We start from the raw sequence: 15,894 nt of genomic DNA, 5'->3' as shown, positions 1-15,894 counted from the left end.
GTTCCTTCCTCCTCTGTCAATAGTTTGGGAACTTTTCTGAGTTTCAGCAGTTTTCTGAGTTTCCTTCTTTTTTCCTACCATGTTAGGTTCGGATTTATTAGATGCAGGTTATGTACACGTTCAAGGATTCTTCTAAATCACTTTTGAATGATGAATCTGATGATCAGTAAACTGGGATTTCAGAAATGTTTAGAAGATAAGTTCCTGAGCTTAGAAGTGGCTCTGTAAGAATGTATGCATCGTAACTCCTTTTTTTTTTTTTTTCCAAAAGACATTGACAGATAAAGCTAATTTCAATTCTTCATAATGATGTTGGAGACTTCATAGATTTTCTTTATCTTCAAAAACTAAGAACCTTAAAAAAGCCATAAATGTGTCTGTATGGTCTACTTGCTGCTGTTCTGACTCAAGGATAGCTGCCATGTAGAAAAAGTGTGTGATGCCTTTGGCTCCAAAGCTTGAAAGCAAAGTCTCTCTGACACCAACTTTTATGTTTAGAGCAATTAAATAACTACAGGTACATTTTCTACTCTCTGGAAAGAGAATCTATTCCAAATGTGAATAATAATCTGGTTTTTAATTCCAGACCTTTGGAATCCTAAATGAAGAGCTCTTCTAAATTCACAACACACACTTCAGTGTCAGATTAAAACTTTATACAAAACTTATCTATTCAAGCATAGTGCATCATGGAGTCTATACCTCTTTGCTTCTACTTTTTCTGTGCTATTTCATGTCTTTGGGCATAGGCACTGTAAATCCATACTAGCATATTAAACCCATCTGGGAACATTCTCAAGCATTGAGACAAAATGGCATGTAGTAGCCCACTTACTCTCAAATTGAACTCTCAGCGTAAGTTAACTGCATGAGAACTACTTAACAGTAATGCTTGCTGGCCCACACTAACCCCTCCACTGTGCATAGAAACTGTTTGGGAGAGTGTAAATTAGCAAGTGCCAGAATGCTAGCAGGGATACTCTAGTGGTTTGCTAACAGTTGTCACATCCTTGAGCACTGCATAATTTTCTGTTGTAGTCGGAATCAAAGTTTTCCAGTCTTTGGAGATGCAGTACCTTTGTCCCTTTTGCTTTAAATTTAAGGTAGTCAAAAAACATATTGAAAAGCATATTTGAAATACATACTTGCGCTTATCTTTAAATACTCAAAATTCAGGTTAAGTTCACTGAATAGTTGTAGCTGGAAAAAATATGAAAACTAATGCATAAAAAGACTAATGCATAAGGTCCCTAACTAGAGATATTAGAGAAGTGGTTGTTTTCTGTTTTGTACTGGATGGGATCCTAACAATCTCATATCTCTTAAACAAAACTCTGAATAACTAGCTTGGAGGATGTCTCTTTCCCTCAGTTAATGTTTACACAGTCTGATGCTCCTTGTAGGAGTAACTGAGAAAGAACCAACCTCTTAGTGAATGCTGTTGCCAATTTCAGGTCATTCCTCACATACAAGGTGAAAGTAAGATTGTCTGTATGAAAGGGTAGGTTTATAACACAAGTGAAGAATATTAAGACCTGCCAAATCTAAAAGTGTATTCCTTTTTACTGAGGAAAAGGTGGTGGTTATGACTGGTCAAATTTTCAGAGAAAGTATATATACTCATCTAGTTATACATAGTCTAAATCTCAGCTTAGGTAAATAAAATTTTCCTGTTCGTCAGCTGTAGGCCACTTAGGCTCATGTAGGTTCAGTATTGTGGTCAAGAACTAGATAACACTGCTGTATTTTATTTGGAGACTCGAAGTCTTGGATTTTCAATTTATGGACAGTATGCATTCAGATTCTATGATCTGAACTGGAGTTACTCCTCCCTTTCTTTGATGTAGAAGTTTTTGAAAAATGGTACATATTTGACTGGAAGGATAGATTGTTGTGTAGAGCCATCAGATGAGTGGTCAAGGCACATTAAAAAGGGATGCGTATTAGCCCCATGTATCTTTCTCATTTTTAGAACTCCGAATTATCTCGTGTCATAGTTGTATAACAGATTGGTTGCTGGAATACCTAAATATGGAGGGGTACAGCGATAGCTTATCTAGATATATTTTTCACAATAAGTAGCCAAACTACTGAATCCTACAATCCCATCATTCCAGGATACATAAATTTAGACATCTCATCATAGGTTTAGTGTAGAGATTTGGCATCTAACCTCCCATTATAGTCAATCGAGTTCTAAGCAATACAGTCAATGGAGTTTGGAGTACATTTCAGCTCATTGTCCAAGAGTCCACTTTAGTGGAATATGTTCAGGCTCTACTGACTCTATTGAATAGGACTAAATGACTGTAATAACAACTTGAAAGGCTAGGTTAGAGATCTGGAAATAGGCCCTGCAATTGCCCATTGAATCTTCCCATTGCTGTCTATAGAACAGTGCTCTTGAATTGATGATGAACTTCTCTAATTTTGGACACGAAACATGCAACAAGATGAGGTGTTCAAGTAGCTGAATAATTAATTTGTGGGTCTGTTAAATAGTTTATTAAAAATAATAATAATAAAGTGGTGATACCATGTAATTAGCATATTAAATGTCAGACAAAACGTTTTGCCTCTGTTTAGAAAATGATCAAGTATTACATTTTTGCTGTACCCCTACAAAATGTATATTGGTATTTTTTAAAACTGATTTAAGGAGAAGCCACTTAAAGTGATTACTTAAAGTGCTAAAAAAGTAAATGCTCGTAATTAATTGAAACATCCTGACATGATTATTTCAATTGCATAGATTGTACAAATAATACAGGTAATTACTTTGTAAGAAATACTACAATGGCATAACTATGGGAATGTTATTTCAGTGCTGTTAAATTCTATAACATTTTCATTGTTCTTTAAGCTTTGACCATTCTGCTTGGTTTCACTGTGTAGTTTATGTATTAATATTTAAATATTGGTGAAAAATTAAGGCAATCAGGTTCTTAAGTATAATTGTGCGAATTTCTTTTGCATATTTGGGAAAAAAATCAACTTGAGCTTGCTTTTTGTTGGCACAGTGTTCACTTGGCAAGGAGGTTACTGCAGCTAGAAAAGCAAAACTCGTTGCTTGTAAAAGATCTGGAACATCAGAAGGAACAAGTAACACAGATTTCACAAGAGGTAAATTACTGCTACAAAAAAAATCAAATCTGTAGAAACTATAAACATTGCAGAACAGCTGTTCATAAAATGTAATATTTTCTAAACAGTGTTTATTATCTATTTGATGTCAAAAAAATGGCCTCATAATTAACCAAAACTCTATGTTAAATGTTCTCAAAGAAGTTTATATTGTGTTTTGAAATGAAGATCAAAAGAGGGATTACTTTATAGGCTACACAAGAATGTAGGCCAGACAGACAACGTTCTGATTTCTGAACAGAAAACCAGCTAGCCAAACTAGTTTGTTCTGTTTGATAGTTAATTGTTCAATGAATACCTCATTACTTTTTACACAGCTCTGCCCTTAAATCACTTTTGAAGATATTTCTGTAAATCCTTTTGTACTTTGTTCAGCTCTTGAGTCATTTGAATATACAAATCTAGGGAATGTTTGACATTAGCCATTTAAAAAAAAAAGCAGCTAAAATTAATCTTTTTGACAATGTTACAATGAGTTAAATTTCATGATCTTTTTAATGTCTGTATGTAATAGCTGAAATCGCATATTACACTGACACAGAGAATAAACACTAAACAAAAATCATTTTGCAATCTCCTGGAAGTAGAACTATTTTTTTAAATTATTTTTAAGATTGTCTTCCAAGTTTCTCATAGGAACCAAAGAACTGCTAGATTTGCTGTTAGATATTGCCACCATATGAAATTTCCAGGCTAACTGCTTTGGGAATACTGTTAACAGTTGAATTTTTAAAGCCATAGTAATTATAAATTGATAACTATATGAAAGTTATCTTTCTATTTACAGTGCAAATGCTTGAATTTTCTGCATATTTAAAAAACTTGGCTTTTATGTATTTTATATGTATTTATATTTATATATGTAACTATATATATATAATTTCAGAGGAATATATATATGAACAGTGTATGTTTTTGTGTTTATTTTTTTTTTGACTAATACTACAACTTATTATGGATTCTTCCAGTTATATGTTAGTAATTTGTATTTGGTTAAAATATACCTTTCAAATGTCCTTGACTTGAAGACATGAAGTGATTAAATCCAGTCGTATCCTTGGTAGTTTCTTCTATCGTTAGCCTTACACTATCATTAATAAAATATGTGCTTTATTTCCCTTACACTATCATTAATAAAATATGTGCTTTATTTCCCAAAACTGTCTTGTTTCCACTTTCATAGATTTCTCCTTACCACTGGTTTTATTTACATTTGCTTCTAGATCACTCATGAAAGATTTAGAATCACTGACCTTAATTCAAATTCCTGCTAAATTCCACTAGAATATCTTCACCTCATTTTTGGAAGAATTTCCATGAGATGTCATGTAGCCTTTTCTTGATCTTTTGTCATATAATTGTATATTTTAAATCAGAATGTGATTCAGTAGTAAGTTAAATATCTTGCAGATAGCTAATGCACAGCTACTAAGCCTATTAAGCATGTATAAAGTTAAATTAATTTCTGTTTGCTAGTTTTACTGTATGCCTTGAGCTAGGATGGATTTTTACACCAAGGTGTCTTGTTTCTTGAAAATTTTTAAGAAGCAAAACAGATCCTGTAGCCTACATCATGCTCAGGTAGCCCATTACTATTCCTTCAATTGACAGTTGGTTCAGACATCTAGGTGAAAGTTGATGACAAAGTGATTGCACCAACTTTTGTTCTGAACTTGAATTACATACTGGAATCCATACTTGGATTCTGCTGCAGTATTTATGATACAGCCTTTTAAAAACTTTATAAAGAGGGGAAAAAAGATTACAATAACTACAATGGGTACTCATTGTAAGATTCTTTTTATGGAGTATTCTCAGCCAATTGCAGCTGAGGTTTACACAAAGGAGAGCTTTATAGAAAAGGAATCATATTGATCTTCTTGTAAAGTTTAGCCTTACCAAGAAGAAAATACCCACTTCTCCATTCTTTAATTCATTTGATGGAACTATGGTACCCGCTTGAAAGTTGGAACCCAGTGGAAAAGCTCAGCTGCTGAAGAAAACTTACCAGTCTTCAGTTAGTCCCATTATAGTTTTTCAGGCTTTATTTAAGTGTGCAGAATCTTATCTGTTCTCAGGTCTTAAAAGAATGACGCAGGAACACATAAGAATTTTCTACATTTAGGCAGAAAGAAGTTCAAGTTGCTAACAAAAAATAATACTTTTGCTCAATAATAATGCTTAATTCGTTTGTATATGTGTATATGAGTAAAACTGATTTAAGAAATGCATTTAGCGCTTAATTTATTATGGTTTAACAACAATCTCTTTTAGGTCTATAGAATCAAATTAGGCAGAAAAGCACCACTATGGAGGGGGAAGGGATAGCTGTTTTTAGTAAATGTGATCTGTTCTAGCTAGTAAAATTAACAAGTGAATAGAAGAGTTAGCAGCATTGAAACAAGCTTACAACACCTCACTTGTTCTTTCCTACTGAAGTATTTCAAGTCTTATCAAGGAGAACTGCAAGGAACTTCACACTGTAATGACAGAATCCTTTGAAATTTCTTAGGCTATCAGGAACAGGTTCTTCCAAACAAGAGTTGCATTAATTTTGTTTCTCCTTTAATGGCAGCCTCAAGGTTTTATGCTGATATTTTTAGATCATCCTAGACATTAATGCTCCATGTCTTGAAATTATCTCTATGTCATGTAAAGACTCCTTTTGTTGTCTTCCTGAAATGGATCTCTTTGATAGCTTCTCCTGTCAGAAAACTAATAGCTTATTTTTTTTATTGCTTATCAATTTATTGAAGATTTGTTTCTTCAAAAAGATTGTTGCCTCTTATTTTTACTTCTCTACAATGAAATTGGACTTTCACTGTGGACTAGAGTAACTTCTTTAACTAATTTATTTAAATACTTAAAGATTCATATGAATTTTAAGATATGCAATGTTAGTTTCTTTCATTACACTTTTTAAAACATGAGGTGAAGATAACTCTCCTTTTAAAAAGATCAGTATGTTGAACAAGCAAAGTTTTGTCCAAATTCTGTTTTTTAATAAATGCGAACCATTACATTGCAAGTTCTTTGTACATTTGACAGAGTAGAGAGTATTATAGTAAAACTGCAATAAAATATAACGGAATCAGAGAAGGAAGGAAAAGAACTTAGGCAACATAGCCTCATGTTTTGAAAATTGGGAATGAGAGAAAAATCTGACCTTAGGAAAGTCCTGAAATGTTACTTAGGCTAGTTCTGTAGGAAGGTGGGTATTTTGTTTTGTTTTGTTTTGTTTTTCTTCTTTTTTGGAACAACAGTGTATAGCACAACTTGCTCCTGAGTCTGATTTGGCAAATGCAGATTGTGTAATCTATTCAGAAATTTTATAAACTAATTGGAAAGCTTAATGATTAAATTCATTCCATTAGAGCTGTTTATATCTAAACTTTAAAATATTTTAATTTATTTTCTTTCAAATCTGGTTAGTGTTCTTGACTTGTATGTACTCCAGCAACTGAAACTGCTAAAATCTGGATGTTTGATCTTAATTCTGTATATCGTTTAGTGAATGCTATTGTTACACTGCTCAGGATACAAACCATATCCATTAATATTTAGCATTGCATCTTATTGCTTTATTCCTAGTGATCCTAATTTGTGCAGGGAATAAGGCTAGAAAGGTTCATTTCCTATGCGTAGGTATGACAGGTCTTTTATACTACTCTGTTAAACATCCTGTTGGATTTTACAGTTCATATACAGCAATTGATTAAAGAAGAAGGGACTTTTTTTCCATTATTATTGTGTCTTTATTTAGATTCAATTTCCAACATGAAAATTCCGTTGTGAGAGTATATTATTTTAAAAATATGTCACTTGTGGTCAATACAGCGAACAAACGGAGGCCTTCTGTATACTCCTTTTTTTCATAAATGGAAGCTGTTACATTAAAACACTGAAATATGCAAACTAGGGGAATATAGACGCTGGTAGCATGATTGTAGTGAAATTATATAGTTTGTTGCAATTTTGTGAGTTAACAGGTTTGGTTTTTATATTATTATGCAATTGGTAACAATTGATTATGATTCAGTAATAAAGACATCATTGTACCTTATAAATTTTAAAATTAGTAATGCTTTTTTTTTGTTAGCTTGACAGAGCAAATTCTTTGTTGAGTCAAGTTCAACAGCCATATAAATACCTCATTGAAACTGTGCAACAGAGAGATTCTCAAATAAGTCTACAGAAGGAACGTATTGCACAACTTGAAAAAGATGTCAGGTAATAAAAATTGCTGTTTCTTTATTTTAAATTGAAATTAAAATAATTTATGTATTTATCATTAGAAAAAAATATGTTATTGTCCATAAAGTAGCAGATGTAGATGCTCCATCACTGACTAAGTCCAGTTTTTATGCTGGAACTCTAGCATCTGTGAATTCTCTTATACAGTCATAAAAATAGGCTTTAGGTTTGGAAAAGAAGGAATGAGGGAGTCAGGTTTAAAATGAATCTGGAGTTGAGAAGAGTTCTCAGGAAGTACAGGAAAATTCAGAAGAGTAGAAGGAAAGAATGACATACTAGATGTACAAAAGTAAAAGTAAAGAAATAAAATCACAGAAACATAAGATTAGTCTACTAGCAAAAAGTAACTCAGGTGTGACATGAGCAGGCTTCATGTAGTGTAGACTCTGATTTGCTGTTCTGTCCAGCTGTCAGAACTCTCAGATCACTGCGCAATTTCCCACCATCAAATACCTTTATAAACTGTGTTTACCATTTGGTTCCCAGCTAAACTGTTGTAAAATAATTTGCCACCTGATTTTCAAGGAAGTGGATAGCTGTGTCCCACTGCACTACAGAAGAATAAATGTTTTATCTGTTAGGCATTTTTGCGGTGTCTTAGTTTAGGAAATGCACATGGTAATAATTATGAAACATTAATGCAAATAAAAACACAGTTTTTCCAATAAATCTGTTAAAGCAATGAGAATAGAAAAAGTAAGTCTTACCATAGCTAAATACTTAATCCTACATAGTGTCTTACATATAGAATCATAGAACCAGTCAGGTTGGAAAAGACCCATAAAATCAAGCCCCACCATCAACCTAACACTACGAGGTGGTGGACCCAAGTCTACCATTAAACTGTGTTCCTAAGTACCACAGCCACATGTCTCTTAAATACCTCCAGGGATGGCAACATCTCCACTTCCTGTGTCATCCTGTTCCAATGCCTAACCACCGTTTCCATGAAGAAATTCTTCCTAATATCCAGTCTGAACTTCCACTGGTGCAACTTGAGGCCATTTCCTTACGCATTCATTCAGAGCGTTTGGATGGTTTGGGACAGCGTTTGCTAAACCTTAAGGATGAATACCTAAAAAGGCTTATTATACAAATAAAACTATACTAAAAATAATAATTAGAAATATCTGAAATCTTCACTCATAGTCCCTGACAGGGTATGTTTCACTGGGCTTATTTTTAATTCAGTAAGAATAGATTATTTAATTTTATTCCAGAAACAAGTGTTTTATTATGTTCCTAGACTTGATATATTACAGCAAAACCCTCAAAGATAAATTATATTTTTCCAGAAGATGAGAAATCACAATATCTCCATATGCAAGGTCTTACCTTCTAATTGTGAATAAAATAATCAAAGAATTGGTCAGTAGCAAATTAAGTTTTCAGGTATAGGTGACTTGAAAAGTTTTTTTTTTTTTTTTTTTTTTTTTTTTTTTACTATTCATGTAGCAGTAGTTTACTATTTGTGTACTCCAAAAGTCTCTCAAAAGCTAGGAAAAAGTAAACATCGGAACATTTTCAGTCCTACATTTCTTCAGATGAAGTCATTATAGGTGTTTAACAGTAGATTGGTCAGTTCATTTCTGAAAAATATATGTTTCATGCCATTAAAATATATAAGAACTTAAATGCCTTATTAGCATTTATTCTCTTCAATTTTTGTAGCTCATCACAAATAATCTGTATGCCCAGATATTCTTCCTAAATTTAGCCTACAAGTTAAGGCACTTAAATTGGGAACCTGGTCATGTTAGCTTTCCTTAGTAGCCCATGGAGGAAGTAGCATCTCCAAAAAATAATTCAGATTTGTGATGGAGTGAATTATTTGTCAGAGATGCCTGTTAGTCTCCACTGATTTTTGGCCTCTTAAAGTTCCTTAAGGTTAGGGAGGAAAATGTATCTGCACCACACAGTGAGCATCCATGGTAAACATATACTAGCAATACCCACCTGTGGCAAGCTGGGGTGTGCTCACCATCGGTCAGTCTTTCTGTAAACGAAATTGTGGCCTGACAAGAAACTATTTTTATCCTTAATGGTTTTCTAGCAAGAAGATAACACTTTACACATCAGATGTTTTAGTAAGAAGCTTTTTCCTGTAGTTTTCAATATTCCTTTTAAACTGAAACGTCTAATATTCCCTTATCACAGTTTTACCTCAGTTTTGCCAGTTTCATAGCCCAGTGAAATTATTGAAAACAGCCTAATCTCTATGCCTTTTTGTACATGTTAGTAGTCCTTAAATTCGTTGTTGATAACTACATGTTTAAAACAAATTTCCTAAATCGTTAGCTGAGAGTTCCTCAAGCACTGGAGAAATCATAATCATGTATAAACTTGATAATGTTGGTTGTTTGCTTTTCCATATAATGTTGGTCATTTGCTTTTCTATATCTGTAACTGGCATCAAATGTAGAGGAAGGGATCTCTAACCAGAAAACCATCATATTCCAGCAATCTTCTGTCAGGATAACCTTTTGTATCTACTAATGATTCGGTATATCTACTGATTTAGATTAAATTAAAATTAAAATGGAATTAAAATTATATTAAAATTAAAATATCCTGTAGGTAATTTCAGTGGATATTTTGTGGAACATTTTGGCTCCCAGCTATTGCAGAACTGAATCAGAATATGATTTAGATAAATTAATGATAATCCCTACCAAATGTATTCCAAGTAAAGCTCTGCTATATAAAAAGATTTAGACAACTATATTCCTAACACTCTTTCTTAGTTTATCAAACAACTTTTTGTTGGTTTGTAAGTGGAATATTTTTGAGAGTAGAAGAGTGGAATAGACTCAGACAGATCCTTTTAATATGACTCTTGAGAAGTCCATCCAAGATCCATCCAAGTTTACTTCCAGCATGGTCTTCAAGGTCCACTTTACGCAGAGATGCTTATGTGTCCTTATGTATAAGCTTCATACCTCTAGAGCTAAGGCTAAATGTCTTCCATACACAGAAGAAACTATTTCAGTATTGTTCAAATAGTATTCAAGGTTGCTTGTATCAATAGCTGGCAAGCTGAAAGAAGAGGAATGGTCAAAATATGTACCAGAGTGAATCAAGGCTTGAAAGTAATATATTCCATCAGATCTGGAGCTACTTTGGTGGCTTGTTGAGAAATGTTTCTGTTCGGAATACCTTCCACACAGTTCTGTGGATCTTTAGCCATACCTTTACCATGAACTGTAAGAGCTATTCTGGTTGGGGTAAATGCTTAGATGAGCAGCTGTCAATGCTGTTAGTTATTTCCACGAACGACTTAGGGACCCATCTCCAGGTTGTCATGGTTCTGTGGTGCTACTGCTTAACTTCATGTGTGAAGGTGCATGTTTGCTGCCACTCAAAGATGAGAGAAAAGGTTACTTAGGGGTAATCAAAGCTCTTTCAAATATTGCCTATGATCACTACTGCTGTCCTCCCCATCCACCATAGAATTTTCCTGGACAGGCCGTCCACTGTGCTGGCATTCTGCAGTGGAGAGAACTGAGGTACAATTGGGAGCTACCTTGAATGCTTGTGTGCTCAGCCATGTATCTGCAGATATACTTCAGTAACAAAATCTCTGGTCTTGAATAATCAAGGCATCTACAGGATGAATTTTTAGATGGTCCACATATATCAAGATATTCTATTAAGTAACCTCTCATTTATGTTAGTTCAAATAGCGCTTTCATTAATAAAATTAAATAGTGATGGTTAATAAGAGCAGTTGTATGTATGTGGATGACTGCTTTGTATTATAAAAAAGCTCTTGAGTATGCAGTTCTTTAACCAGAAATGAAAACACCACATTTAGCACTCCTTTTGAAAAGAAATGCCTTGTAACGATGTCATGCTGTGGGAAAATAAGACTATGGATTTCATTCTTAGGTGTGTAGTGAAGTAATTGTAGTTTTGGTACATAGTTTTCTGCTAAAACATCTAGGTATATAAATAACTGGCGACATTAAACAGGACTTCATTCATAAAGAGAAGGTATTTATTTTAAATGTACTCACATTTCTCAATACCAATTGCTAGTTTTAAAAGTAGCTCACTTATCCGAAAGCACTCCTCAAAAGCCTAACTGTGTGGCAAACCTAGAAGCAGTACAAGGATTTTGCTAAGAAGCTATATACTGAAATGTTTCTTACCTAAACATTTGGGGTTTTCTAATTGCCATTCAAATATTATAAAGCTCAGCGTACAGTGTTAGTTGAGTTTTTCCCATCACAGAATGAGCAATGAGGTTTTTATGAGAATAGTACCATTCTGTGTAACATGCATCATCTATCCAAACACTACTGCAATTGGCCTTTTAAACAACGTTTGTACAACTATATATTTTTTTTCTACAAATATATGTTTTCTGACCTGTATTACAACTTTAAAAAGTACAACTTAAAAAAAGGTTGTGGTTGTTTTTTTAGATTTATCTTTTACAATTTAAAAAAGTAATTCTTTTTCAGTTTGGACACTGTTCAGACAGGAGTTCTTACACCACCTGAAGCACTCCAATTGAAATCATTAAACAGCAGTCTTCTAAATGTCTTTAAAAATTTGATCTGTCATTATTTAGCTGCACAGTGAGAGATCTCTTCTGAAGAACTTATATTTGAAGAATTTTCATACCTCCCTTTTTAACTACATGAGTTAATAAAGAAAACTCAACTTAGACTTTCAAAATTAGCTGCCTTCTCTGAGCTAATCATCAGTAATTTGCAGAGATGGAATATACCCACGTTGTAGGTTCAATTTTATGTACAAAGCCTTCTCATATACTATTTTTAGATTTGATCGTTTTGACAGTAATATTTGGATATGAACATAAAATGTGAAAAAAAACACCAAGATTGAACTTCGATTTTCAACTTTATCTTGCTCTAACTTAAAAGTAACAGAAAGAGACAATCCTTATTTCATAAAGCATTTGGAATGCACGATTCTCTGAAAAAGAAACCTACCTTTCGTCAAACTGAATAGAAGCAATAATAAAATCCAGTAATACATAAAACCATGTTTATTTAGTGTGTCCAACATAAACTTATTATTCTGAATATCTAATAATAGAAGCTTCTGTAGAGGCCAGTAGCTGGTATACTTGGATCAAAAATTTAAAAGATGCCTCAGTTGCCCAAATTCAAAAGGGTTTTAAAAGTCTGAGACTGGGAAATGCTAGTATTCATTCTCCAGAAAAAAAAACCACGTCACCTAAAAATGTCTTTCTTATGATATCCAAGCTACATTGCCTGTAGATCCTGAGGAAAGCAAAACAAAACAAGCCAGTGGTTGCTATGAGCAATGGGTGTGTATGAGACAAGTGTATTCCCTGGTAAGTCCTGTGCTCATGGTCCTTGGATTCATGCCTGAGTAGGTCTTGAAAGCATGGTGGAACGAAATTGCATGTTCTCCTAGGCATTTTTTTTTCCCCCTCTGGAAACCTGAGTACACAGGAGAAGCATGAGCTGTTTATTTGTTAATTCTCCAACCGGACTTTTGGGGGGATATTTGGACTTACAAGATATATCACAAAGGGCACCTTCCCCACACTCAGAATGGAACAGCCAGTGGCTGGGACTGTTGAGCACAGCAAGGTCTACACTTGCCCTTCAGTTTCAGAACAGCTGTTTGTGCTGTTAAATTACTCAAAGGATATTAGATCATCCCAACACAGTCCATTTCTCCCAAGCATTCACATGTTTTTTCACCCAAGACTGACTGTTCAAGTCATTGAAAGATTTTTTTTTTTGATACAGTGCTGTTTAATGCTTAAACACATCTCCGCACCATGAAAACTTGAAAATATGGTGAGTTAAAAAAGGTTAAGATCCTGTGTCTTCAGGTGGAAGTCAAAACCCTTGAGCTCAGCTACAAGAAGCTGGTTTGTCTAGACTCATAGGTTATGGTTTCAAGATCATAGTGAGACAGTTAAGACACACTGTCACCAAATGGGGCAGTCTTATGCTCAGCCTTAGGTTTCCACTGTGTTTGGTGAATTAAGTTGGTGATCCACATGAAAAATGATTTTAAAAAAAACTCCAGTGTTCATCCAGGTCAGTAAAGCGACCTACTCGTGAGGTCACAATTTTTCTAGTACCAACGCAAAGAGAGGGAGTACCATTTTGTGGTTAGGGATAGCGAGGGATGATCTTTCAGCAGCAGTTGCCATTTAGGTCAGCTGAAATGAACTGTAAATGAACTGCTCTCAGATTTGTTGCACTGCAAATTAGAAATGGATTAGTTTAAACTGCTTGCTGATGGAAGTGTGAGATGGCTTAAAGTTAGAACCACGTTGACCATTTACATCCAAGATGCCTGTTCAGAACATTTTCTTAACAGGGAAATGTTCATTCTTCTTCCCCAAACTGAACTTTCAGGAAGTTTTACTTAGTCATTACAAGTATGAATTTATTAACGTTATTTCTGATAACTCTGCTTTCTCACTCTGTTATATATGCCTCTTTTGCAGTATTCTTTCAGAAGTGTATGAATTATTTTCTTCTGTCTGCAATGATGAAAAAGCATAAGTATTGCAAAATTACTAAATCTGAAGTCTGCAGTTGATTTGGTAATTCTATATTCATAGGGGTTTTATACATGACAGAAAACACATTAAGTGCTACTGATTTACAATAGCAGTCTAATTCCTATATTTGACCATAAACAAAGAAAATTAGAACAATGCTGAGGCTGCTCCACATGGATCAGTTGTGTCATGTTCTTTCAGAATGTGCAACTAGTATAACTAGAATGGGTTCTACTCTGTGGATGAAATTAAACCTTGAACGTGAATTTCTGGTTAGTCATGAATACTGACGTACATGCTTATTCAGTACACTATTTAAGACATACGGGAATTTTTTATTGTTGCTTTTCTAATACATTTGTGAGTCATTCTCTAAATGGGTTGGTTTCTTCTCTTAGGAAGTACAGAAATCCAAGAAAAACTTTCATATCAGTAAGTTATAACAAATGAACCCAGGAAAATCATAGTACAGCAATTTCATCATGATTAAAAACATCACAGAAAATAACATTCTTGAAAATACTGTAATATCTTTGTAGTTTTTCATAAATGTTAATACTTTCCTTTTAAATAACTCAGTAAAGCAAAAAAAAAAACAATTTGGCCAAAGTATACAATTTTTCTGAATTCTAGTGGATGCCTAGAAGTAATTGACAGTCATAATTTACAGTACAGAGCTGGTAAGGAACTGCCAGAAAATCTCTGGGACAAAGGATGATGATGTTGTTCATTTAAAACTAACAAATGATACACAGACAATTAAAGAAAATGTTGATTTATTCTGTTGATTATTTCTTGTTTAAATATTGGGAATACTGAATAATTTATGTCTGCAATATATGTAATTGCTCAGTTCAATTTATAAGATTTTAATACATTTGCTTTTGAACTCATGACCTGATTCAGTCCTCCATATTTGCATTGCATATGCAGAGTTGCATTTTGCATAGTTGTTGATTTATATTACAGTTTATATTGCAAAATCTATTTAGTTAAGTCACGATAATGGTGTATATAACATTGGTTCTAATAAGAAAAAATATGTCTTTTAACAAAACAAAATTATGTATGCATTAGTGTGAGATTTATTGTTGAAATCTGTTGTTTGGGCTAACTGTGAAAATACATTTAATTGTATTAGATGAATTGCTGTGTAGAACCGGAATGTGTATGCAGAACAATGTTCATATTCTATAATTATGAAAACAAAGGACAAAGTTAAACCTGATGTTGCACTATAAAGACATGCCTGTATGTTGAAATAGTTGTCACGCTGTTCACAAGGCAAACTTGATTCCTTTGATTCTCTTGTAATACAAAATAAAAAATAGCAAAAATATGTTTACAAGTTCTGCGGAAACTACAGAGCTGAAAGGGAGAGCTGCACATTATGCTTTCTTGTATTTATTTTCAAAATTCTAAATACAGTAGTATCAAAAGAGGTCACATTGAGAGTACAGTGTGTGCTGTTTGTAGTGATGCAAACAACAAGAGGAATTCACTTTCTAATACCTAAGTGCAGATATAGCAAACCTTACTCTACTTCTAAAATGAGCTCATTTTGCAAAGAAGAAACCAATAGTTAATAATAGAAGGTTCTGATAATGTTTTTAAATTACCCTTCAGATAATTAAATAAATAAATAAAAAAGATTCTGAATAGAATTACACTTTGACTAAATAAGATTTTGTATACATCAATGCATTCAGGCCCATTTATAAAAATTCCAGTGCTTAAACATACAAAAGGATCATCTGATACAATCACTCGAGCAGATTTTCATTGTTGACAGTATTTAGCTTTAGAAAATGCATGTTTCAACCAGAATACAAGATTAAAAGAGATTATCTGTTGCTATTACTGAATTTCCCATCCTCTTTTACCAGTCTCTTAAATAAAGAAAAGGCAGCTTTGCTGCACGTCAAGAATCAAATGGCAGCAGATTTGGAGAGACTTCTAACTCATCGTGAGGT

General features: G+C 33.6%; 1 protein-coding gene across 4 annotated transcripts in view; it reads left to right on the top strand.

Moving 5' to 3' along the window:
* PIBF1 (progesterone immunomodulatory binding factor 1) overlaps positions 1-15,894 on the top strand; it is a 125,735-nt gene that overhangs the window by 87,784 nt on the left and 22,057 nt on the right. For all 4 annotated transcript variants that reach the window (XM_040540473.1, XM_040540461.1, XM_040540482.1 and 1 more), the window contains exons 14-16: positions 3,021-3,123; positions 7,244-7,374; positions 15,808-15,892. In XM_040540473.1, coding sequence (XP_040396407.1) covers positions 3,021-3,123; positions 7,244-7,374; positions 15,808-15,892 — 319 coding nt within the window. The remainder of the gene's footprint in view (positions 1-3,020; positions 3,124-7,243; positions 7,375-15,807; positions 15,893-15,894) is intronic.

This window comes from Cygnus olor, chromosome 1, assembly GCF_009769625.2.
Source record: "Cygnus olor isolate bCygOlo1 chromosome 1, bCygOlo1.pri.v2, whole genome shotgun sequence".
NCBI lineage: Eukaryota > Metazoa > Chordata > Aves > Anseriformes > Anatidae > Cygnus > Cygnus olor.
Note: the sequence above shows the minus strand (reverse complement) of the source record. Positions and strands in the feature narration are given on the sequence as shown.